At 37.1% G+C, this 26,418-nt stretch overlaps 1 protein-coding gene across 1 annotated transcript in view; it reads right to left on the bottom strand.

Moving 5' to 3' along the window:
• Positions 1–2,578: 2,578 nt before the first annotated feature.
• LOC114648592 (tubby-related protein 4-like) overlaps positions 2,579–26,418 on the bottom strand; it is a 129,821-nt gene continuing 105,981 nt past the window's right edge. The window contains exons 12-15 of the mRNA XM_028797711.2: positions 25,449–25,542; positions 22,384–22,527; positions 17,965–20,741; positions 2,579–7,276 (exon numbers count right to left, since the gene is read on the bottom strand). Of these exons, the coding sequence (XP_028653544.1) occupies positions 7,160–7,276; positions 17,965–20,741; positions 22,384–22,527; positions 25,449–25,542 (3,132 nt within the window). The 3' untranslated portion in view covers positions 2,579–7,159. The remainder of the gene's footprint in view (positions 7,277–17,964; positions 20,742–22,383; positions 22,528–25,448; positions 25,543–26,418) is intronic.

Genomic DNA, 26,418 nt, shown 5'->3' with positions numbered 1-26,418 from the left:
TTCTGAATCCATAGTGTGATAAAAGGGTTTATACTGTTGGACAAGATGTGGCTTCATTAACTATCTCAATCATAGATGTGTAGAAGCTGTTGTTTAATAAAACTCGTTAAACTCAATTTAATGAGAACTACAAAATTATTAGGTGATTTCAATATATATTTAGTTCAGTTTAGACTACCCCTAAGTGATCATTTGGTTTGCTATAAAGATGCACATCTAAAATAGGTGCAGCAGTAGAAAGAAAAATGATTATATTTAGAATTAAAATCAGTAAAATTCATAGTATACTTCCAGAGATAATTTGGTCAGTGAATTGCTTCTAGAATAAAGAACATGATTGTCTTGCTCCTAACTGATTTAATCAAATCAGTGTATTTCCTTTTAAGTATACAGTAATCCCTCGCTATATAGCGCTTTGACTTTCGCGGCTTCACTCTATCGCAGATTTTATATGTAAGCATATCTAAATATATAACGCAGATTTTTTGCTGTTTCGCAGGATTCTGCAGACAATGGGTCTTTTTACTTCTGATACATGCTTCCTCAGTTGGTTTGCCCAGTTGATTTCATACAAGGGACGCTATTGGCGGATGGCTGAGAAGCTACCCAATTAGAGCACGCAGTTAAGTTCCTGTGTGCTGATTGGCTCAGCGACGGTGCACAGCATTCGATTCCGCTGCGTTAACCAGGAAGTTTCGTCTCGCTCATTCAGCATCAACGTGTTCCTGCTACTGCTTCAGGGGCCGTGCCCAAGCGCCAACGGAAGATGCTAACAATTTCCGAAAAGGTAAAAGTTTTGGATATGTTGAAGGAAGGGAACAGCTACACCGCTGCAGGACGCCATTACGGCATCAATGAGTCCACGATTCTTTTTTATTTAAAAAGGAGGAAAAGAATACAAGATCTATGGCCGCAGTGTCCTTTAACCAGTGCACAAAACGAGTTGTAAGTGGATGTAATAAGGCGGTAGTCCGGATGAAATCTGCTTTAGGGATTTGGATTGAAGACTGCCGGAAGAAGAATAACTGCGGTGCTACACAGTCGCCTGAAGAGGCTCCTTTAAAAGACCTGTAACGCTCTCCTTTGTTGTGCAGTAAAATTAAACTCATCGTTATCAGACAAGGCGGCACGGTGGCGCAGTGGGTAGCGCTGCTGCCTCGCAGTTGGGAGATCTGGGGACCTGGGTTCGCTTTCCGGGTCCTCCCTGCGTGGAGTTTGCATGTTCTCCCCGTGTTTGCGTGGGTTTCCTCCGGGCGCTCCAGTTTCCTCCCACAGTCCAAAGACATGCAGGTTAGGTGGATTGGTGATTCTAAATTGGCCCTAGTGTGTGCTTGGTGTTTGTGTGTGTCCTGTGGTGGGTTGGCACCCTGCCCGGGATTGGTTCCTGCCTCTTGCCCTGTGTTGGCTGGGATTGGCTCCAGCAGACCCCCATGACCCTGTGTTCGGATTCAGCGGGTTGGGAAAATGGATGGATGGTTATCGGACAAGTTGCTGTGTCATTGTTGGTGAGTAACATAATTTTCTACGTACAGTATTTATTACATGTACATAGTTTAGTATCACTGTACACACATTTTACTGTATACAATTTTTCTTGCATTGTACATATTTATTGCTGGTGGCCTGTCTGTCGTAATGGCTGTAACATATGTGATATCGGAGACGCTCGATATCTTTAAAATAATATTTAGGTTTTACTGTATATAAACAGTGTGTTTACATACATAATTTCAATGAATCTTACCTAATATCTAAGAGAATACAAAGGGTTTATGCTGTATAATTGTGCGGGAAATGTTTATAAGAGTGTGGGAGAGTTTATAAGGGCTTAAAATATATAAAAATAACCATATGAATATATGGTTTTTACTTCGCGGATTTTCACCTTTCGTGGGGGGGTTCTGGAACACAACCCCCGCGATCGAGGAGGGATTACTGTAATGAGTTTGCCTTAACAATGCAGTCTGCAATATTAGTTAACCACAGCTGTCATTTCAGCATATGACCTCCAGAGATTTAATTTATGATCACTAGGACCATACCAGGGCAACTTTCAATTATCAATGATTATATATTATCCTATCAATATACTGTATATGATGGTATTGTTTTATGCCCAGGCAAAGCCAGTTGTGTTTGTATGGCATCACTGCTACATAAATACTGCTATTGCCATTATATAGTCATTATAAAGTTGTTTGACAAAACACTAAAACTAGTGACATCACCTGGATTTCTTCAGGATATGAACATAAACAGCTAGAGTATAAAATACAATTAGCAGCTTGTTACATACAGTATTTAGCTTTTCTATTAATAATGAAAAATACACAAGTTTCACCCAAGTTAAATTAGTCATTGCCGTCTTTCAATTTAGACAATTATAATTGTACTATTTTAAATAATATTACCCTGTGTAACACAAGAAACATTAAGTTCATAATATTAAAGGTGTAAAGTCAAAAGAAGTACAATCCTGCAACAGTAAAATACATTTCTGAATAACAGCTCTTTCAGTTTTGATTGAGAGCATCACATGACAATAAAAATAAACAAAACAAAAAAACAAAACCAGTCATTGTGCATTCTGCAAATTTTATTAAGCAACAGCTGGACAACTCACACATTTCCATTTTTCCAAAGGAAAAACATCAGGGCAGTTTTGTTTTCTTCCATTTCATTACAGTACATTACAAAACCTGGCACTAACCAGTTACAATAATTTTAACTGTACCATATTAGGTAACAACTCTTGCACAAAAATGCAAAATAAAAATAAGTAAAAAGAATAACCAACAGGGTCATCAGGTGTTCCACTAGAAAAACAGTTTACAAAATTGTGTCAGAAAATAAATCCCAGTTACCATGGGTCTGAGTTAATGCTTTTGTTATGGTTTCTTACCATCTTTTTTCACCAGAATGGGACAAGTTCAAGTGTTGGTTTTGGGGGATTTTCCAAATAAAAAAAAAAGAGAAAGGGAGATGCTAACTAAATGGTGCATAACAACAGTATATAAAACACTAACACCACTGACTACTTTAACTAAATTGAAAATTTTTCTAGAATACAAAGCTAAAATGCATGTATTAACAAATGTCAAATTTGGTCAGTTTATACAACATTTGTATTTTTTTTTTTTTTTAGAACACACATGTACCTTTCCCTCAAATACCTTAAAATACCCTTCCCAGTATTCAAAACCTCCCCCCTTAGGACAACAAATGACCGCCTCAACAAAAATATACAGCCATGACATGACTGGGATGTCTTAATTACTAAAAGTCTCTGATTATGTTTGCACCCACAAAGCAGGCTGTATTTGCATAATGAAGACGAAAATAGGTGCTATTAAAATTAGACAGGGCTCAATCCAAATTGTTCTCCTAAGGATTTACAAACAATACAGAAATCATAGCACCTGTACTAGAAAATTAGTAATATGCTATGTGAACAATGGTAACAAATGCATCTGAAATATATTAACAAAAGGAGGATCTCTACCTCAGTGTGACTGTTCTTATATAAAGTCAGGAGCAGTTTATATTGTAGTTTGCACTCTATTCCACTCAAACTGAACATTTGATTTCAGAATTCTATGACTAAGAATGAATAAAATGATAAAATTCAAACATTAAATAAAACAAAAAAAATGTAACAAAAATGACATATGTTTTGAGGAAACAGTACAACAGGCAGAATTCTTCATCTGCACAGGTGAACAACATAGCATTTACAATACTCAGTCATACAGTACAATTCTCTTTCATTTGTTTTACAGCTTCATGTTGCATAATACTCACAATCAATCTCTTCAAAACACATTTTGAAGAAAAGACCCAATTTTGAACAACTCAAAACAATATCTATAAGTGTACTTTCTATTAAGTTTTATAAATAATGCATAAATCAAATCCACATTTGTTAGGTATAACCTGCTTTAAACGACCGGATAGAAATGTACACTTCAAATGGAAAAAAACACTGCTTTATTTCATATAAAATATTGCACAACTAAATTTCAAACATACCACATAGTAAAAAAAAAAAACAAAAACAAAAAACACAATTACATTCCTTACGGTAAAATGTGTGTTTGCCTTAACCTTGGCCCTTGATCCCTAACAACTGTATCAGGGTAAAGGAGATTTCTAGTGCTAGTGCTAGGTCTCAAAATACAACAGAAGTGATGTAAACTGGATGACCAAGGTTATAATCAGACAACCACCACATTTATAAACAGCCAAATAAGATCAATATCATCATCACAAAATGTTTTTAAATTATTTGGGTAATTCAGACATATGCTACATTAAAAGAACCAAAGAGATGCAAATATCACATTTATAAAATATTAAACATGGGGGCAACAGTAATTTGCTAATGAACAGCATTATAGTGATGCACCTTTTCGTTCCTGACTTCCACTAAAATCTCAAACAATGTAAATGACATATCTGATATTAAAGCAGTTTCCCCCATTAAAATAGGTGTGTTATTTGTGTCCCTTTAATTCCAAAATATCTCTAATTCTCTTTCCCATCTGTGACATATGCTATGTTGGTCAGGTAAACTTCCTTCTTTCCCCTAAACAACAGAAAAAAATCAGATGTTTGCATGACAAAGGATCATTGCACAAATAGTTTACAAGTAACATGATGATAATAAGAAACTCAAGGAAAATACAATTTCATCATTCTTTCAAAGATCAAAACCCTTGCTTTTTATATACATACAAGGCATTGCAGGTCAATCTACCATGTACTTATACGATATCATGGTAATGTACTTATTTTATTAGATCAGCTTAGAGTTACACATTATCTTATTGCATGGCTAAGTAGTAAAACCCAATCAAGCCCTCAAAGTACAGGATTTTTAAAAAGATTTTATTATTAAAGGCAGCCACAAAACACATTAGTGTTTCACCTGTTTTTGGGCAATATTTTTACTGTAAACATTTTGTACATCACAGATGTACATACAAGCATGCCTCCCATACTGAACGCTCACAGAGCTTTACTGCTAGTAAAATGATACAACAGCAGAAAATAAATGGAATTTCTGCTTGAAGTTTTCCAATTGCAACAATACTAGCTCTTTCCAGATGTAAAACAACTATTTTAATTTGGAGGAATGTAAATGTCAATTGCTTTATTAAATCATATAATAAAACTTTATTTTATATAGCTCCTTTATAACTGTGAGCACAAAAGTAAAGCATTATCATTTACTCAATGTATAAGGTGAAACGGCAAATATTACAAGCAGAATTTAGGGTTCAAAACTGCAAAAACAGCAATCACAAACAGAAAAATGAGTGCAATTGCATGCTCTGCCACTGCAAGCACAGAGTGTTGTATTCTACAGCAAACAGACAATATATTTTGTTGTCAATGCAAATCAATGCAACTGCATTCCTTTTCATATCTAACTAGACTTTTCTCATGCAAGCATATTTTCTTTTAATTGATAAAGCCTTAAGGCTGCCTGCAATCAATATGATTTTGCTCCACCTGCTTATCTGACACAATTAATACATGCATGGTTTATGCCACAGTGCTGTTATCCTGCTATTTAACATGTCTTTACAACATGTTTAATTAACTGTAGGCCTTATGGTTCATTTCTAACATTTGGCAAAAATCCAATTTTTTTTTTTTTTTTTTTACTTTTTCTAAAATAATTATTATCAAACATGTATATCAACAAGTACATATACCAAAATTCACTCTCTTCTTTTGATATTAAATGTATGATTTGAGCAAAAGCATAACAGTATTAAAGAGTTGGCAAGGTTTGATGTGAAACATACAAATCATCCAAGCACCTTGTTACAACCACTAGCTTGGGCTGACAAGGAAACTCAACATTTACTCTGTAAAATCAACATAAGCACAATTACTTCACAGAAGTGACACAAGAAATAAAACTCTTAGCCCTGCAGAAAACCAGGGACATGCTACACTGCATTCATTGCCCTTTCATCAGTATCTTCTAAAATACTAGTATAGACTTAATGTTTAAAAAAAATTAAAATGACTTGAGATGAGCAAATAAAAAAAAGAAGTCTACTATTAACATGATTGGAACTGGTGTCCCAAAATGCATATTGTAAACAAGATATCAAGAATGCTTGATAATATATAAAGAAAGAGAAATTAAAACATGTCTGGGATAAATGATTTAGTGCAATGATCTCTGAGTAATATATAACAGGCCATTTTAAAGAAGGTCCTTCTATTTGTAAAATCAAGTATTCTTTAGAAGCAGATAAACTCCATTATTTTTCATTTGTAGGTTTTTGCACCATTCCTTTTTAAATAATACAGCTTTAATTAAAAGTATCTCGATAAATGGTAAGAAGTAAGTTAGTCCTGTTCAATCTGCAGAAGGAAAATTAGAGTAAAAAAACCTCAACAGCCCACTCACTTTTCAGTAGCCTGCTTCAGTTCTTTACATATAGCACTAAAATAGGCACCGAATGTTCCAAATATTCCAGGCTGAGTTACAAAAAATATACTAAAAACACAATTGTTAATTTAAAATGTTTGTATACAACATACTGCACATGCATTCGTAACATGAGTGCATAAAGAAACATATATACACATGTATAAACACACATATGTATACTTACATACATAAACACATACTTCTATCACATATACATACACCCACACTCTAAAGCCAGTATGCTTCTTTTTAAATTACTTACGATGTCTATTTTTTGTTTGCAGCTATAGGCTTCAGTGCTCAATAGTACCTGTAACATTTAGCTAATACACTATTATTCTGTCCATATTTAATTTTCAAGTATTAATTCTGTTTAAAAACTGGACTGAAAAACCCCCCATGTAACAGTATTAAAAGGAAACAAAAATGTGGTAAGGCAGTCTGTAAGGAGGGAAGTCTGTTTCTGGTGGCATCTGGATATTAGCCCAGTATACAAACTGAACAACCACCCAGGGCAAGCATACCATTCTTGTCCAAGAATTTGACATCAGGTTTCTCTTGCATCAATCTTCACAAAGCCTAGAACTAGAAATATGGCTCCTCCACATGGTAGCCAGTAGTTTTACATGTGTGCTGCTTGCTCGATCCAGTTTCATTGCAGACAGAAAACTGATCTATCTGGATCAGTCATTGCAGAGCCAGCTTTTATTTGAGTCGCTGGGTGACATTTGCAAGAGCCACAGCAAAGGCCTGGACTGCAGAGAAAGGGTATTGAAAGTCCAGTATATAGGCATTGCCATCAATCCTGCCAAACTGCATCACCTTGAAAACGAAATTACAAAGTTTATTAGTAACAAATACATATAAACAAATCATGCATTAACTTTACATTACCCTAACACATATAAATGATATATATAATATTTGTATCTAACACAGTTTCTACCATGTTCTTTTGATGATATTACAGTTATGCAGCAAACAGGTTCATGTGGAAACACTGCATGAGGTACTACTTTTTAAAATTGTTTAAGTATAAATCAGTTGAAATGTTTCTTCATAAATTTACTTTATTTTCCTCATCAAAAATATTCAATCCTGTCATCAAATTAGCAAAATAAAAAATAAAACTATGTTCTTTACAATGTCAACCTTTATTTCTGAACATGTTTCTCACATTGCACACCATACTTAGCCATGTATTAACAAGATGTATCAAAGTAGCAAATCAAGGCCTAAATTTCAGTTTTTGGATAAAACTTTCAGGGAAAGATTTAGAATTAATATGTTCTGGTGGCACAGTAAATGCCTCACGGATCTAGCACCCTGGATATGGTCGATGTGGAGTTTGCATGGTCTCACTGTGTCTACATGCCAAATGACTACCACTGCGCAAGTGTCTTAATATGCATTATGTGTTTTTTCATAAATAAGTGTAAACATGATATTAAAGTTATTCACACTTGGTCTGATAGTCTCATTAACAAATTAATATTATACATGCATTTAATTTTACAGAGAGAACTGCAATAAAGGAACAACAAATAAAAATCGGAATATTAGCAGCGTAGGTATCCAATACACACTGTATGCTTTAAATTTTTTATATTCAGTGGAAAAAAATGCGTGATTCAAAAATCAATTAAGTGTCGTAATTGTCAGATCAAACTCTAAAAAAGCTAACTCCTTCTATCTTCACAGTTTTCCATAAATATGTGCACTAGAAAAATATGAGCAATGCTTAGGTTTGGTATTTACATGGTACTTTTAAGAATTTTCAGAAAGAAATGGGAAGGCAAGGGGGTGCAGTGACTAATGTTGCTGCCTTAAGAATCCAACATCCTGGGTGTGAAGGCCAAGCTGTCTGCACTCCAACAAGTGAGTTGGGTTAATTGGAAATTTCAAATTGCATGAGTGGGCCCTGCAAAAGACCCTGTCCAGGGCTGGTTTCTGCCTTTGACACCCGTGTTGCCTGGACAGATTCCAGCCATTTGTGAACCTGAATTGGATTAAGCAGGTCTGAGAAGTGTCTGTGTGTCTGTTTGGGCACCCGTCCTGTTGCTACATCTTTGTCATTCCAACAGATAGACAGATAGATAGATACAGTGCATCCGGAAAGTATTCACAGCGCATCACTTTTTCCACATTTTGTTATGTTACAGCCTTATTCCAAAATGGATTAAATTCATTTTTTTTCCTCAGAATTCTACACACAACACCCCATAATGACAACGTGAAAAAAGTTTACTTGAGGTTTTTGCAAATTTATTAAAAATAAAAAAACTGAGAAATCACATGTACATAAGTATTCACAGCCTTTGCTCAATACTTTGTCGATGCAACTTTGGCAGCAATTACAGCCTCAAGTCTTTTTGAATATGATGCCACAAGCTTGGCACACCTATCCTTGGCCAGTTTCACCCAATCCTCTTTGCAGCACTTCTCAAGCTCCATCAGGTTGGATGGGAAGCATTGGTGCACAGCCATTTTAAGATCTCTCCAGAGATGCTCAATCGGATTCAAGTCTGGGCCACTCAAGGACATTCACAGAGTTGTCCTGAAGCCACTCCTTTGATATCTTGGCTGTGTGCTTAGGGTCGTTGTCCTGCTGAAAGATGAACCGTGGCCCCAGTCTGAGGTCAAGAGCGCTCTGGAGCAGGTTTTCATCCAAGATGTCTCTTTACATTGCTGCAGTCATCTTTCCCTTTATCCTGACTAGTCTCCCAGTTCCTGCCGCTGAAAAACATCCCCACAGCATGATGCTGCCACCACCATGCTTCACTATAGGGATGGTATTGGCCTGGTGATGAGCGGTGTTTGGTTTCCTCCAAACGTGATGCCTGGCATTCACACCAAAGAGTTCAATCTTTGTCTCATCAGACCAGAGAATTTTCTTTCTCATGGTCTGAGAGTCCTTCAGGTGCCTTTTGGCAAACTCCAGGCGGGCTGCCATGTGCCTTTTACTAAGGAGTGGCTTCTGTCGGGCCACTCTACCATACAGGCCTGATTAGTGGATTGCTGCAGAGATGGTTGTCCTTCTGGAAGCTTCTCCTCTCTCCACAGAGGGACCTCTGGAGCTCTGACAGAGTGGACCATCGGGTTCTTGGTCACCTCACTGACTAAGGCCCTTCTCCCCCGATCGCTCAGTTTAGATGGCCAGCCAGCCCTAGGAAGAGTCCTGGTGGTTTTTGAACTTCTTCCACTTACGGATGATGGGAGGCCACTGTGCTCATTGGGACCCTCAAACCAGCAGAAATTTTTCTGTAACCTTCCCCAGATTTCTGCCTCGAGACAATCCTGTCTCAGAGGTCTACAGACAATTCCTTTGACTTCATGCTTGGTTTGTGCTCTGACATGAACTGTCAACTGTGGGACATTATATAGACAGGTGTGTGCCTTTCCAAATCATGTCCAATCAACTGAATTTACCCACAGGTGGACTCCAATTACTGCGGTGGGTTGGCCCCCTGCCCGGGATTGGTTCCTGCCTTGTGCCCTGTGTTGGCTGGGATTGGCCTCCAGCAGACCCCCGTGACCCTGTGTTCGGATTCAGCAGGTTGGAAAATGGATGGATGGATGGACTCCAATTAAGCTGCAAAAACATCTCGAGGATGATCAGGGGAAACAGGATGCACCTGAGCTCAATTTTGAGTTTCATGGCAAAGGCTGTGAATACTTATGTACATGTGCTTTCTCAATTTTTTTATTTTTAATAAATTTGCAAAAATCTCAAGTAAACTTTTTTCACGTTGTCATTATGGGGTGTTGTGCGTAGAATTCTGAGGAAAAAAATGAATTTAATCCATTTTTGAATAAGGTTGTAACATAACAAAATGTGGAAAAAGTGATGCGCTGTGAATATTTTCTGGATGCACTGTATATGGGTTGGAGATGGTGGCACTGACCAGAAAGCAGGAGACCGAGCTGGAGGTAGCAGAGTTAAAGATGCTAAGATTTGCACTGGGTGTGAAAAGGATGGATAGGATTAGAAATGAGTACATTAGAGGGTCAGCTCATGTTGGACGGTTGACAAAGTCAGAGAGGTGAGATTGCGTTGGTTTGGACATGTGCAGAGGAGAGAGGCCGAGTATATTGGGAGAAGGATGCTAAGGATAGAGCTGCCAGGGAAGAGGAAAAGAGGAAGGCCTAAGAGAAGGTTTATGGATGTGGTGAGAGAGGACATGCACGTGATGGGTGTAACAGAACAAGTTGCAGAGAACAGAAAGATATGGAAGAAGATGATCCGCTGTGGCGACCCCTAATGGGAGCAGCCGAAAGAAGAATATTTTATGACAAAGTCAGTTTACTGAGACATCAATCACTTTACTTTTTATTTTTATTTTATATCTTTAGTCACCAACTTGCTGATGTCCAGTTTCTTCAGAGATTTCACTCCCCAGTGCCAGCTATGCTCCTCTTATTGCAATGTTTTGTGCACATGCAGATGAATTGTTTATACTGGCATCACCATATAATTGGGGGACAAGACATAGATATTTTCACTGTCTGAATTTTGAAAAACAGGAAGCCTTTTTACTTTGAGAGTTTCTTTTGCTCGTAATAGTGATTAGCTTTCCTTTTACTCTAACGGTTACGGTGTTTCTATCCGACTCTGGAAATTTTGGCCATTTGATTCAAAAGTCATTATTCTAATTTTTCATGGATAATCAATCAATCAAAACAGCTTGCTTGTAATGGGGAAACACCATAAACTATGCTGGGATTATTAAGGAAATACTTAAAAAAAAATTTGGTGAAATTTATTCTTAAGCAGCTTCCATCAGTTCTCTCAGGTTCTTGTTGAAATTAATGTAACAGCTGACATTAACATGATCAATTCTCTTCATTTTAAAAATGCTTTCTCTATGGCTGATGTTTGCTTACGATGAAGAATATCAAAGTATATAAAACTTCACTCTCCTATACTAGTTTTTTTCATGGAAAAGGATTAAGGGTCAGTCACTGTTGGATCCAACGGTGTCAGTTCATAAGGAATTTAATGTCATACTTTACATTTCTATATTCATTAATATTAATCACTGATGTTTGTTGACCTAATTCGAAAGACTGACGCCTGAACAAAAGGTTTTAAAAAAATTGTAAAATGATACATGGTATTTTGCATAAAAAGTAGCAAGGTATCAAATGTGTGTGAATGTTCACATTTAATTATCTAACACCTTTGGTCAGAATAATACAATAATGAAATGTATAATAAAATTTACATAATAGAAGTAGAGCAGCCACTGAATATGAATTTTTCTAAGGGTCACATATTGAGTCAGAGATGGGTATTAAATAAGCAGTAAATTCATTTCACACTGGTTTTCCTGTATACAAAACCAAATGTTCATGCATTTAAAACAGAGAGGGAATATAATGACTACAATTCACTTCATCTTACTATGGATGTTACAATAAAAATAAAAGATAAAAAGAAACACTTGTATTAAACAGTACTTTAATAGAATACTGGCATAAAATGATGCAAAAACTACATATTAATGAACACCTGGTGAGCCTTAAAAAAATCAAACACAGAAGAAAACAATGAAAGAAACAATCTTTTATCCTATAAATAAATACAACAGAAACAGGTCCATGAACATAAATACATTTAAGGGAATGAATAGCCAATTCTTTCTTAGCATAATCACAGCATTAATTTAACTTCAGCTTTGTTTCTCTTCTTAATCACAAAAATATACATTTTTACAGCCTTCACCAGCAGCTTTTCCATGATTCACTGTGGTAACGACTCATTACATTATCAGTCCTGCTAAATTTTAAAATCAGCAAAACTGACAGCAGCCTAACACTTATGGCTCCTACTCAAAATTTTAAAAAGTGTGCTTAAATTATTATGGATTTCAATGAAATGCTACGAAATCAGAAAAGCTGCATTAACCTTATCTAAACCTGACTTAGCTCAGTGAGAGAATGTCTCAATTATATCTGGAATCCTGGATGCGCCGATACATGTGTAACATGGTGCATTCAGTATTTTGCACAATCCAGGCTCCTGGCTCAGGCAGTACCCATTACAGACACATGTCCTATTCTCACCTCAGAGTTGAAAAAATAAGCTAAAAAAACCCTTTAGATTTTTTATGTAGTGTATATTCAGCCTATTGCCCTTGGGTGTTCACTTGTAACATGGTCAGAAGAAACAAGAGCTAAAGAACAAAGCAAACATGCAGGTAGAATTCTCACTGAGTAATTCAGAAATATAACGTGATATAATGTATTGCATATGAAAGAAACTGATTATCCAATATCCAATTTAAAAATGTTGTATTACTGAAATGTAATTTGTTTATACAATGCAAAGGTATTTTGTATATACTATATAAAATCCCAAGCAAGTAAAAGCATTTCTAGGTTGATTTGATGCAGTAAATGCATTGCCTTCAGAAATAGATCATGGGTATACATTTTAGTTGGTGCTGCAGATGAAATGTCCAGCTCACACTAGTAATTGAGTAAAAGTTTTAGATCAAATAGTTAGTCAAAACCAATCAGAATTTGACTGTGATTTCTAAAAACTAGTGCCATGTCCTTACTGGCTCTACGGGCTTAGAAAATACTATGTTTTACTGTCAATAAAGAGCACTAGAAGCTGTTATTTAATATGTTCAGATTAATAGTGCATCCAATACTCTTTCTACAGATCAACTACTGTATATCATTACTACAATCTTAAAGCGAACAGGCCATTCAGTCCAACAAGCTCACCAATCCTATTTGGCTAGATTGAACAAAATAACAGTCAATATTTGAAGGTCCCTAAAGTCATAGTCCCTACCACGCAACTTGTTAATTTATTTCACGTGGCTATGGTTCTTTGTGTAAAGAAAAATATTTTCAGATTTGTCTGAAATCTAACCTGTGTCCCATTATTTTTGTTGAAGAATGTATTTTAAAGTAACAGCAGGGACTAGTAAAGTTCACTAAATATGTTTTTCGCATCAATCTGCTGGGTTTGCTGGTAACACGGTTCACAGAAAGTTTCCCTGAATTTTTTTCCCTCAGTGCCCCACGGTGCTTTGCAAGGCCAGCATGACATCACAGAGTTGTAGCAGCCAGTGCTGGATGAGGATATCACTACCCAGTGTATGCTACCTGCCTGATAGGGTGGGCGGCATGGCCAAAAATGTATAACACAATATAATTAAAAATTATCATGGTATAATCTATACGCATATACTGCACGATTCATACTTAAACTAGTTTAGGTGCTTCAGTTGGTTTACAATACAGTCCTGTAAAAAAAAAGATCTCATACTTGTCACACGACTGATTTTCAAAATCCTCCTTCTACAGATAATGATGTTGGTGGATAATTAAAAAAAAAAGATATTAATGAAGAAACACCATTATTTTCATATCTTTTCAACACACACAGATCAAAAGATGTAAAAATAATGCTTATTGTTGCCCACTTACAACTTTTTTTTTATACTTGAAGTTTTCTCCTTTTCTTTTCAAGTCAGTGTTGCTCCATTTCCCTTGGTGAGCTAAGCATTTGCTTATTATGCTTAATGGTTAATGCAGTACTATTTTATTTTTATTATCATCAGTATTTGAAGTGGAACAAATAACCATACTCTGTTTTCTAGGCATAAAATAATAAACTCGGGAGTCAGCGAATGGCCCTTTTCAAAGTCTATAGACATAACCAAACAAAATTATTTCAGAAAGCAAAACGCTGCTGACTGGTGGGAGGGACAGAGGTCCTCTTCAAAGTCTGAAGGTGTGATCATTAACAGTTTTGGAGGCAGGAGGTGTGGGGGGTGCTATGTTGTGGCTTTGTGTTGTGAAAAGTGCCATCTTTGTCAGAATGTAACAGAACATCCACTCTCTAACATGTACCATATCTTTTGCAAAAAGTAACAAAGGCAGCTTCTTGATGTCTTCAACCGAAATATACCACCCACCCATACTGCCCCATCTGTATCACTTACGCATACTCCATCTCACATTTTACGGCAGTGCACAATCTGCTTTGCATATGCGTGATTAATTTACAGAATGTTCACGCATGCATGACATCACTGCATGATCGGTACACCAGTCGGATTCCCACCCCAAGTGTTTTGAGCTGTATAAACTAACATTTTAATATCCTTCTCCATTGCTTCTCTGTACTGTCTTGACGTAAATAATGCGGCCCCAGCACTGAACCCTGAGGGACACCTTTTATTATCACCTAATTCTGAAATGATTCCTCTCTCTGTGACCCTTTCTTCACATTTTTTAATCCAATGTTTCATTCACCGACATACTGCACTGTGAACTCCCAGTTCTTTTAGTTTGATTACCAATATTTCACATGAAACCTTATTAAAAGCCTTTTGAATATAAAGATAAATAATATCATATGTGCCTCTCTGATTATATCACTTACAGAGTCAACCCTCTAAACTTCTTCCAAAAACAGAATTACCCAGATTTGTAATTTTAGTACAAGCAACAATGTGGTTCATGTCTGGCAAGATTTTTCTGAATACACTCCCATGACCATCACAGTTACTCAACTTGGTTCATACTATTAAAAGATGAATTAGAAAGACAGTAATAACATGAAATGTTTGGAGATTATTTTTCGGTTCCCTTGCAGTTTATATGGTGTTCTGTGGAAGATACCTAAAGATGATTTGTTGTATGATAGACCAAATGATTCTAAAATACTGGTTTTATAACATTCTTTGGGTTTCGTTAGGTCATGGATGGGTATATTAAACTCATTTGTGTTGGAAGGACCAAAATGAGTAGCTCTCTTAAATATACAGTGCCTACAGAGAGTACTCAGCCACAAGGAAGTTTTCACATTTTACTGTTGCAACACATTGAATCACAATGGCTTTAAATTGGCTTTTTTGACACTGATCAACAGAAAAAACAGATCACTACAAAGTGATCTAAATTTTACAAACATAAAATACAAATTAACTGATCATATGACTAATCACTTCCCTTTAATATGACACACCTAAATCACCAATGCTGCAGGTAACTGGACTTAGAAGTCGCATAATTATTTAAATATAGATCACCTATCTGTAGACAAGGGGCTTCAACTGAATGTAACGTGCCATGTCTGGAACGTCCAACTTGTGGCCTATCCTACATAATATAGACAAAATAACAATCAAAGCAACTCTGAACAGCTGATTGAAAAGCACAAGTCAGAGGGGATGGATTCAAGAAAATATCCAAATCACTGAATATTTCTTGGGAGTACAGTTAAATCAATCATTTAGAAATGCAAAGAGCATAGTACAGCTGTAAATCTGAATAGAGCAGACCATCCACAAAAACTAAATGGTCATGGAAGAAGACGACTGCTGAGGAAGAACACCAAGAGACCTATGATAACTCTAAAAGAGTTACAAGCTACAGTTGTTAAGATTGGAGAGGCTGTGAAAACAACTGTGGCCTGGGTGCCTCACAAGCTACAGTTATATGGGAGAATGGAAAAGAAAATGCCATACATGCATCATCTAAGGCACAAGGGACAATATGAAGTCAGCTGGAAAAATATTTTATGGTCTGGTAAGGACAAACTGAGCTTTTTGGCTATCAAACTAAATGTCATGTTTGAATGTTGCACATTATCTAAAACAAGCCATCCCCACTGTAAAGCATGGTGAAGGCAGCATCATGCTGTGGGAATGATTCTCTGCAGCAGGCGCTGGAAGGCTTGTGAGGTTAGAGGGAAAAATTAATGCAGCAAAATACTGGGAAATCCCGTAGGAAAACCTGATGGAATCTATAAGAAAACTGCACCTTAGGAGCAGATCTGTTTTCCAGCAAGACAACAATCTCAAGCATAAAAACAAAGCTAAAAGTGAATTTCTTAAACACATCAAACTTAATATCCCAGAGTGCCCAATTCAGAGTCCAGATCTCAATCAAACTGACAATTTGTGGCTGGAGTTGGAAAAGACTGTTCACTCCAGTCAGGTAGGTCTTGAGCATTATGACAAAGACGAATGGAGCAAAAAAGCTGTGTCCAGATGTACAAAGCTAATAAAGACCTGTCCCAATGCACCCAAGACTAGAACTGCAGTCAAATATCTACTAAACAGTGACTTGAATACTTACAGTATGCAATTCATTATTTATATGGGCACTGTATGTAATGAGCCCTTCAGACCTTAGCCTGGCTTGTGACTTTTTAAATGGATACATGGTTTACAAACTTGTTGATCTATCTTTGCACATGATTCATACACTATATAGCCAAAAGTATGTGGACACTGCTCTGTATTATTGACTTCACGTGTTTCTGCTACACCCATTGCGAACAACTGCATAAACTCAAGCCCACTTCCTTGTAATCTCCACTGACAAACATTGACAATAGAATGAGTTGCACTGAATAGCTCAGTGACTTTAAATGTAGCACTGTATCTTCTTTGCCACAAGTTAGTATGTAAAATCTCTACTCTACTAGATTTGCCTTAGTCAACTGTAAACGCTATTATTACGCAGGTGAAGCATCTAGGAGCAACAAAAAGCTCAACCACAAAGTAGTGAACTACACAAACTCACATAACAGGACTGCCAAGTGCTGAAGTGGATAGCATGTAAAAATTGCCTATACTGTTGCTTCACTCACAGTTTAGTTTCAAACTGCTTCTGGAAGCAACAACAGCACAAGAACTGTGCATTGGGAGCTTCATAAAATAAAGCATGCCTCTATTTGACTTTGGAGCAGTGGAAGCAGATTCGTTGGAAATGTGGAGTCAGGTTCACTATTTGTCTGTCTGTTGGACAAATCTAGGTTTGGTAGATACAAAGAGAATACTACCTTCTTGACTGCATAGTGCCTACTGGAAAGTTCGTTGTCAGAGGGATAATGATCTAGGGCTGTTTTTTAGGGTTTGGGCAAGGCTCCTTGGTTCCTGTGATGGGTACTTGAAATGCTACAGCTTACAAATACATTTTAGACATAGACAATTGTGCACTTTCATCTTTGTGACAACAGTTTGGAGAAGGCACTTTATGGTTCCAGCATGACTATGCCTCTGTGAACAAAGCCAGGTCCATAAAGATATGGTTTGACATGTATGGTGTGAGCCCTGACCTCAACCCTACTAAACACCACTGGGATAAAACAGAATGTCAAATGTATACCAGGTCTTTTCTTCCAACGTTACCTTACCTCAGAAATGCTCTTTTGCTAAATGGGCACAATTCTCACAGACATACTTCAAAATCTTGTGGAAAGCCTTCTCATAAATAGCTGCAAACCAACAGATGTTCTTTTTTTAAACTGTCCATTACCAAGTGAGACAGCAAAGTTGTTGTGTGTTATACATTTGTGCTTTTGCATTACTTTTCTTGTGATACGTAAATAACCACTTTTCAGAAACAAAAAAAAACTCTTCTGTTATTTATATAGTCTGTAACAGTTCAAGAAAAGTTGCCATGTATATTGAAAAAACTAAAAGCAGAACTTTGAAAGGAGTAAATTAAAAAAAATGTAAAAAGAGGAATCATACCTGTCTACCGTCAAGTTCAATCTGGAAGTTTTTTGCAGACTCTTGTGTCACTCTACCTCCAAAATCTAGCTGGTAGACCTGTGTTGCTTCATTCCAAAGAGGCTGCTTGTTTGCCATGACAAAGACAAAGCCCTGGCTTCCTAAACTACGATCTTCCTTTTCACTTGCCTTGCGGCATTTGAACTCATCAAGTTCACTAGCTGTCCGCAGGTTTCTCTTAGTCTTCCAGCCTTTTTTTCCACTTTGGCTCTGATTCATAAGTTCATCACCACTGATAAATAATTCTGGCTCACTCTCTGAGCTGTCCTGAAATTCATTGGTTTTGCTCAGTTTCTTGGATTTCAATTGCTCTTTCTGATTCTTCGGTTTCTTTTTCTCCCTCCCAAGTCTGGGACTGGATATTAGAGAGTTGAAATCACCAAGTGCACGAGCTTCTTTTTTCACTTTACCCTCTGTAATTGCTGGCACATTTGCTTCTTCCGCCCGACTGTCCAGGCGTTTTCGGCTTTTCTTACTAAACTTGTCAGATCGCTGGGGAATAGGACTTTCATTTAGAGATAGAACTTCCTGGAAGTTTTCCCCTGCCTCAGCCACAGCCTCTGTGGCACCAATATGGTTTTGAAGGTCTGCTGGTGGTGGGGGTGAGAGGACTGGCTTTTCCACTAGTAGGTGGGTCTTTGGCTGCAGGGTTCCTGTGGAATTTGGTATGGGTGGACATGATCCATAGGTGTTCCAAGGGTGTAAAGCAATAGGAGGCAGCTGCAGTCCAGCACATGTACTGCTTCCAGGGTACATGGGTGGTAGGGGGCAGCATGCAAGATTAGAGATATTAGGTGGGTATCCTGGAGGTAACACCATGGGAGTTTCTTGTTGAGAAAATGGGACAGGTGCCACTACCTCCTTAGGAGAGCAGGGTTGTGGAATAGGTTGTAATGCCTGAAGCTGGCCTCCTGAATAACCAGCACCTGGTGGAAAGGGTAAGGTGATCTGGTAGCCAGCCTGAAAATTAGAATTTGGACTAGTGGGTGATTTAGGAGATAGAACAAAAGGTAAGCGGGACATGTCTATGTGCTGAGATGGGTTCAAAATAAGAGGTGGAGGTTTATGAACACTTGGTGGTGCTCCAAGTGTTGGCCTTTCTTGTGGGACCCAGATTTCCTCAGTAGCTGAAGGATCCCATTGGTAAGGAGGGGGCCTCTTGACAGCTAGAGAGACATCACTGATGGCAAGGTGCCGCATAGACTTTTCTATCTGACACTGCTGGGTTATGGATTCATCTTCAGTAAATGCAGAGTTAATATATTCAGTTCTATCTCTACAGCTGTCTGGAGGGCTGAGTAGATTGTATGATGACTGCGAAGTTAAAGGTGATGTACTGTTGGAGTGAACAATGACAGTACTATGCTGGGTGGCATTTGCTGGAGGTAAATCTTGTCTAATAAGTGGCCCACCAGAGATGCCATTACTATTACTACTACTGCTGTTGTTCACACCACTGACACCAGCATTTCCACCACTGGTACTTCCGTTGCTGCACTGGCTGCAAGTATATAAAGCTGCGGGTATTCTTTGCTGATAGGTGACGGCTGCTGCTGCTGCAATGCTATTCAGTTTGGATTTTGTTGGAAGTGTTCTCTGTGCATCCATCAATTGAGTCATCTTTAGAGAAGTCTCCCTGTTGTTGCGACGTAAAGTTGCATGAATAAGACTGCTGTCTATACGATGGTTTGTGTTCCTTCCAATTGTATTAACAGACTCTGGGTAAGGAGGAGGATCTCCACTAGGGATGGAGTATCGCGGCACTGTTAGCCTATTAAGAGTGGCACTAGCACAAGGCACCTTTACTTTTTTGCCATCGGAGGTGGTGACTCGCAAAGTAGCAGAGCTGCCTGGACCCAGAGTATACACATTCTGATTGCAAAGCATTCTAGTTCTAGGGCGGCAGACCTCTTCAACATTTCCACTGCTATCAAATGTTGTGATTCTTTCATAGCCCAGTGGTGTCTGGTACTGAGGTGCTGCAGGATATAGTGAAAAATCATTTTTCTTGAGGCAAAGGTCAACTGAAGAGGGAGAGGCATTACTATTAGTGGCAGCGGCAGCAGCAGCTACTGTGGCAGCTGAAGGTACTGCAGCAGCAGCAGCAGCTGCTGATGCTGTTCCAGTCCCTGTTCCAGGATAAGGTGGTGGGGGGTTCATTTTACTGATCTGAATTTCAAGAGGAGAACTAAAAATGACAGCGTCTCCTTCTGCAAGTTGGGGTCCAGGTCTAAGGCTCTTGCTCTTCTGATGGTGTTCATGTTCCCTCTCTGGTCCATGATCTGAGATTACAGGTGGAAGATGTATCATCCCTTGAAGATGATGAGGAGGTGGGTAAGAAGGCAAAGGTGGCTGTGGAGGTGGCAATGGTTGTTGTGGAGGAGGTGGTGGAGGTGGTGGTGGTGGAGGTCCAACAAGGAGCCTCCCCATTTCTAGACCTCCAAATATCACTTGACCAGGGCTGGAGTATCTATTAGGTACTGAATATTGAGTATTTATTCCACTGTCCTGGCTGTGGTCCGAGTTACCAGCTACAGCTGCTGCAACTGCTGTAGCTGCTGCAGCAGCAGTGGGGTTGGTTAGTACATCAAGCTGAACATTTTGATTAGCCAAAAGAGACTGGACTAGTCCAATGCTTTGTGTAGGAGACATGGCCTGGGCAGAACTGTGAATAGGAGCAATAGGAATGTTCACGGTGCAAGGAGGGTTATCATCTGGCACTCCAGAAGACCCTGTAACTAAAGAAAAAAAAAAGTTGTGAAAAAAAATACATAACCTATAATGCAAATTCTATACATGCCAAAGGCAAATATACTACTGCTAACTGATTTGCATTTCATGTAACAACCACATAGATTTTATCCACATATGCAAGAGTAATTCAGAGACAGATGTTAAAGATATAGCAAATATATCTTTTAAGGGAGGATTTGTTTTTCTGTTGCAAACTGTAAGAGCTATGCATGTAGAAGAATTTTGACTTTAAGATATCTGCTAAGAACTAACTAGCTTTTGTCTTTACACTTTTCTTTATAATAAACAATGCATGCAATAAATGTGAACAAGATTTAAACAAGATGTGTTAGAATAATTCATTTAATGATTTTGATTTCTGAATTCTTAAGCTATACACTACATTGTTATCAAAAACACTGAAAAGCACGGACTATACAATGCCTAAAACCACAAAATCCATTAAGAAAAATAGGAATACAACAAATTATAAATAGTTACCTATTAACAATAAGCCACATGTAACTTTAAGTGGCTACTAAAAATACAACATACATAAAAACTAAAGAACAATATGGTTTAGTTCTTTAGGAGATTTCAGTGCAATGGCAGAGTCACTTACTTCCTAAGTATTATACAAGTTACAGCACTACATCTCACATTCTGTTTTTTTCACAAATGAAACAAATGGTGCTACAGTGAAGTAATGTATAACTGAAAGCTCCATGGTTATATTTAGGTGGAAACACTGCTGAAGCATATGAATAGTAGTTTCCTAACAGAATTGTACTGCATTACTTTCTAACTGATGAACAAGCTATAGCACTCCTTTTCACATTCAGTGTTCTCTGGCCTTGTAATGCATTGTGTTACAATCAAGTATAACTGAATGCAGGTAAGTCTGCTTTAATCATTTATTTTTGAACCCTTATTTGTAAGAAAGCTTCTTGATATCAGGGTTTTCTGTGTTTTAAGAAATGGACAAGGGCCAGACAAACACCTTGTATCACAGACTGTTGTACAGTATTGTAAATGTCTCTGTTTGCAAATGACTGTTAATACCTGCAAAAATATGGATATAAAAAACATTTTTTGAGTAAGGAGATGTTCTTCATTATTGCAAAATAGCCATGTAAACCCAGTATGCAGAAACCGGGAATGGAAATGTTTCTTACCTCTATGATACCAAGATGTCTGTCTCTTTTTTTTAGTTTTAGGAGAATGTTTGGAGACTTCTCCAGAGGCACACTGAACTGGTTGTAGTATTAGGGACAGAACAGGCAGGCAGTGTGGTGTAGTGGTTAAGGCTTTGGACTTAAAACCCTGAGGTTGTCAGTTCAAATCCCACTTCTGACACTATGTGACCCTGAGCAAGTCATTTGACCTGTCTGTGATCTAATTTTAAAAACAAAAGCAATGTAACCAACTGTATCATAAATGTTGTAAGTTTCCTTGGACAAAGACATCAGCCAAATAAGTAAATGTAATTAGTCAACCAATCATTTATCACACAACCAACTAATGAAACCCTTAAGACCTGCAAATCACTATAACAGGAATGATGCAAACCGCACTTATACAGTTGTATATTTACTATCATAAAGGGAAAAATGTTGTTTATCATAGATGCACCCCTTATCTTCTTACCTGGCAAATCATCTTCATCCTCACTGAACACATTAGGGTTGAATACTGGCAGGTTAATATAATCCAAGGAAACCTTTCGCACTTCAGGTAAATAAATAGTCATCTGTCTAGGCTGAAGATGCAACAGGCTTGTTTTATATATTACTAGCAAAAAAAAAAAAAAAAATCAGAGAGGAAGTGGAACATTATGCATATTGAAAAACATACTGTATAATTAAGATGTTACATAGATAAAGATTTTAAATAGTTAAATAATGCCGAATTACTGATTATTTATCCATCCATCTATTTTTCCGAGACTGAAAATCAAAGTATGGAACATCCAGATCCTATCCCCTAAGATTTAGATGTGAGGCAGTACTGTATAAACAAATACACATGCTCAGCTACACTGGGCTGAGTTAGATTTGCCAATTCACCTAATCTGTGTATCTCTGGAGTATAAAGAGAAAAACCTTGGCAGACTTAGGAAAAATGCAAAAATTATATAATTTGTGACTGGGCCAGGATTTTTAACCCAGTTAAATATTAAAAGTTCTTTACATTTATATAGCATTTTTCTTACTACTCAAAGCACTTTCATGGACTTGTGAGCCAGCAATGTCAATTATGCAGCAAACTGTTATAAAAAAAAAAAAAAACCATACTGTTATGACCAAGACTGGGTATGTTATAGTGACTGATGTTCTGAGCTGATGGAGAAAATGGACCTGATTAAAGAAAGTGGCGTACAATGAGTGCAGTGACCGAGTTTATCTTATCAGTATCCTCAGGAGTGACCAAGAAAAAATTATGCAAAAAGAGAGAAATGTGACAGTGAATCAAAAGACTGAAATTGTAAAATAATTAACAGATATATGATTGAAAATGTCACTTTAGACCTAGAAAATCATTAATTAAACTATGTTGATCAATAGCAGACTTAATAACAGACTGAGCACAAGACTTTAAAAAGTGATCAATCGTACTTTGATTTGCTTTAAAGGTTGTAAAATTATCTAATGATTGACAATGCAGTGTGCAGAGTTTTTGGTCCTGGTCTTATAAACTGGTGGCAAATATTTCATTTTGATGAGCTCAAAAGTAAAACAAGGTTCTGAGCAAGAGTAGGACAAACTGCAAAATTTAAATTGAACAGCATATAAAGGACGCATTATAGAAGTCTACTTTTTAATTCACAGTTGATCCTGAAAAACAATAAGATTCAAGGCCCAGACAGTGAATTTTTTGTGCTGCAAAAATATATTTTATTGTTGAATTTTATATTTACAGTTCAAAATAAAAAAAATCTAGTGATTCAGCCATATAGATCAAAGTCATTAAATAAATCACTGGTTACAAAAATTTCATCAGTTATTATTTGGCTAATTGTATGACCTTGAAAGAGGATTTGGCAGGTTAACCTGCCATAAATGGTTAAGGTTGCAGCTAAGTATAATAATGAAAAATGATTCACCAAAGGGACACAAAGGGTCTTTAGTATAAATATCGAAAGAATAAGAATAAGAGATAGGACATAATGTAGCAGAAAGGTACAGAACCTAAAAGAAATTTGAAATTAACATCAAGCTTAAGAACCATAGAGAGAGAAGGTTTACATTTTAGAGCTAAATATTCAAAAGAAAAATCAGGTACAAGCAAAATTAGAATAAAATGTCACTTTATCTTAGTTTATAACTAAAACACCATAATATAACTGTAACCTGGAGTGAGGCCTAACTTAAGGCAGGGTAAAACCGGGGTTGTTGCCTAGCCTCTGTTGAGCACACAACACCAGCAATACTGTTAGCAATGTGTTCATGAATAAGCAAATCTGTTGTTAAGACAGAGTATTAAAAAGGTCCAGTTGAATGCCTAATATGTTCATTTCTTTGAAAGGCCTAAATATTTTTAAAATGCTCATAAATTCAGTTATATACACTGGTTTCATAACAATAGGACACCAAAATGTGTGTAAAAATGATATTATCTGCTAAAGTATATTAATGCATATTAAAACAAACTGGAGCAATTCAAAAGCTACCTTGACAAACCACTTGTGCAACCAGTTAAAGAAGAATGCATGAAGACTAATAAGCAGCACTTGCTCCATACATATGCACTGTACATGAAGAAAGTAAATTCATACAATTAAAAAGCTTTTTTTGTATAGAAATATTTATCCATAAATCTACCACTTGCTGAACTAAAATCTGTGGCAAAATTAAGGACGGAGTGGTGGCTCTGAGGCTAGGGATATGCACTAGCAATCGGAAGGTTGCCGGTTCGAATCCCGTAAATGCCAAAAGGGACTCTGCTCTGCTGAGCGCTTTGAGTAGTGAGAAAAAGCGCTATATAAATGCAAATAATTATTATTATTATTAAGCAGCAACTATGAAAAGCCTTCATAGGCTGCAGTGCCTCATTATGTTCATCCATCCATCCATCCATCCATCCATCCACTTCCGCTTATCCGAGGTCAGGTCGCGGAGGCAGCAGCTTGAGCAGAGATACCCAGACTTCCCTCTCCCCGGCCACTTCTTCTAGCTCTTCTGGGAGAATCCCGAGGCGTTTCCAGGCCAGCTGGGAGACATAGTCCCTCCAGCGCGTCCTGGGTCTTCCCCGGGGCCTCCTCCCGGTTGGACGTGCCCGGAACACTTCACCAGGGAGGTGTCCAGGAGGCATCCTGATCAGATGCCCGAGCCACCTCATCTGACTCCACTCGATGCGGAGGAGCAACCTCATTATGTTGAGCCATTTAATATGTACAGTATACCATAAATAATAAACTAGTCATAAAAAATGCAAGTTTCTCATTTATTTGCAAATATATATTCTGTGGAAAGGTTTTTGATATGTCTTGCATATTTATATATAACTTGGTCAAAAATAGTAATACTGTAAATACTTTCACCTGTTGAGCAATTTTATTCTATGTTTTTTATTTATTGTATTTTAACATCAAAATATAATTAGGTGTATGACAAAATATAAATGAAGCAGTAAAATGTATTATTTCTAACATCACACAATACATGGTAATAAAAAAAAATATGAACAGCCAATATAAATAAATATTGTATTACCTGCACCAAGATTATTTGGCAAAAAAGAAGCAAGCCCCACAATCTTAAACTTTGTTCCCCAAATGTTAGAAGTAACCTGAGCAAGATAGTTATGCTGAAGAGAGAACAAACAAAGAAAAGACAGATGTAATTTATATTTATTTTGTCAAATTTTAACAGTAAGAAAAAAAATGAACAGGTTGCAAATACCAATTTACAGTGCTTATAAAAGTATTTACTGCTTAGAAAGATTTCACATTTTGTTATTAAACAACATTCAATCACAGTGGATTAAATTTGGCTTTTTGAAACAGATTCACAGAAAAAAAATCAAAGTCAAAACAAATCTCTGCAAGTGGTCTAAATTAATTACCAATATAAAGCACACAATAATTTATCACATAAGTATTCACCCCATTTAATATCAAACACGTGAATCATAACTGGTGTAACCAATCAGTTTCAGAAGTCAAATTAATGAAGACCACCTTCATTTAGTTAAGGTGTTTCAACTGATTGTAATATAAATGAAGCTGCTGATTAAGTAACCTACACAATAAAGATAAAGGACACTCCAAGCAACTCCATAAAAAGGTAATTGAAAAGTACAAGTCAGGGGATAGATGCAAATAAAATATCCAAGTCACTGTATATCCCTTAAAGTCCAGTTAAATCAGTTATTAAGAAATTGAAAGAGAATGGCACAGCTACAAGTGTGCCTAGAGCAGGCTGTTGACAAAAACTAAGTGATCTTGCAAGAAGAAGATTACTGAGAGAGACCACCAAAAGACCAATGATAACTCTGAAGTAGTTACAATATACAGTGACTGGGATCAGAAAGACTGCATATAACACCATTTGTGTGGATACCTCACCAGTCACAGATTTATACGAGAATGGAAAATGCTGGAAGAAAACCTGATTGAGTCTGCAAGAAACCTGTGGCTTAGGATAATTTTTGCGTTCTAGCTACACTACAAACCTAAGCATA

This window comes from Erpetoichthys calabaricus, chromosome 3 (genome assembly GCF_900747795.2).
Source record: "Erpetoichthys calabaricus chromosome 3, fErpCal1.3, whole genome shotgun sequence".
NCBI classification, from domain to species: domain Eukaryota; kingdom Metazoa; phylum Chordata; class Cladistia; order Polypteriformes; family Polypteridae; genus Erpetoichthys; species Erpetoichthys calabaricus.
Note: the sequence above shows the minus strand (reverse complement) of the source record. Positions and strands in the feature narration are given on the sequence as shown.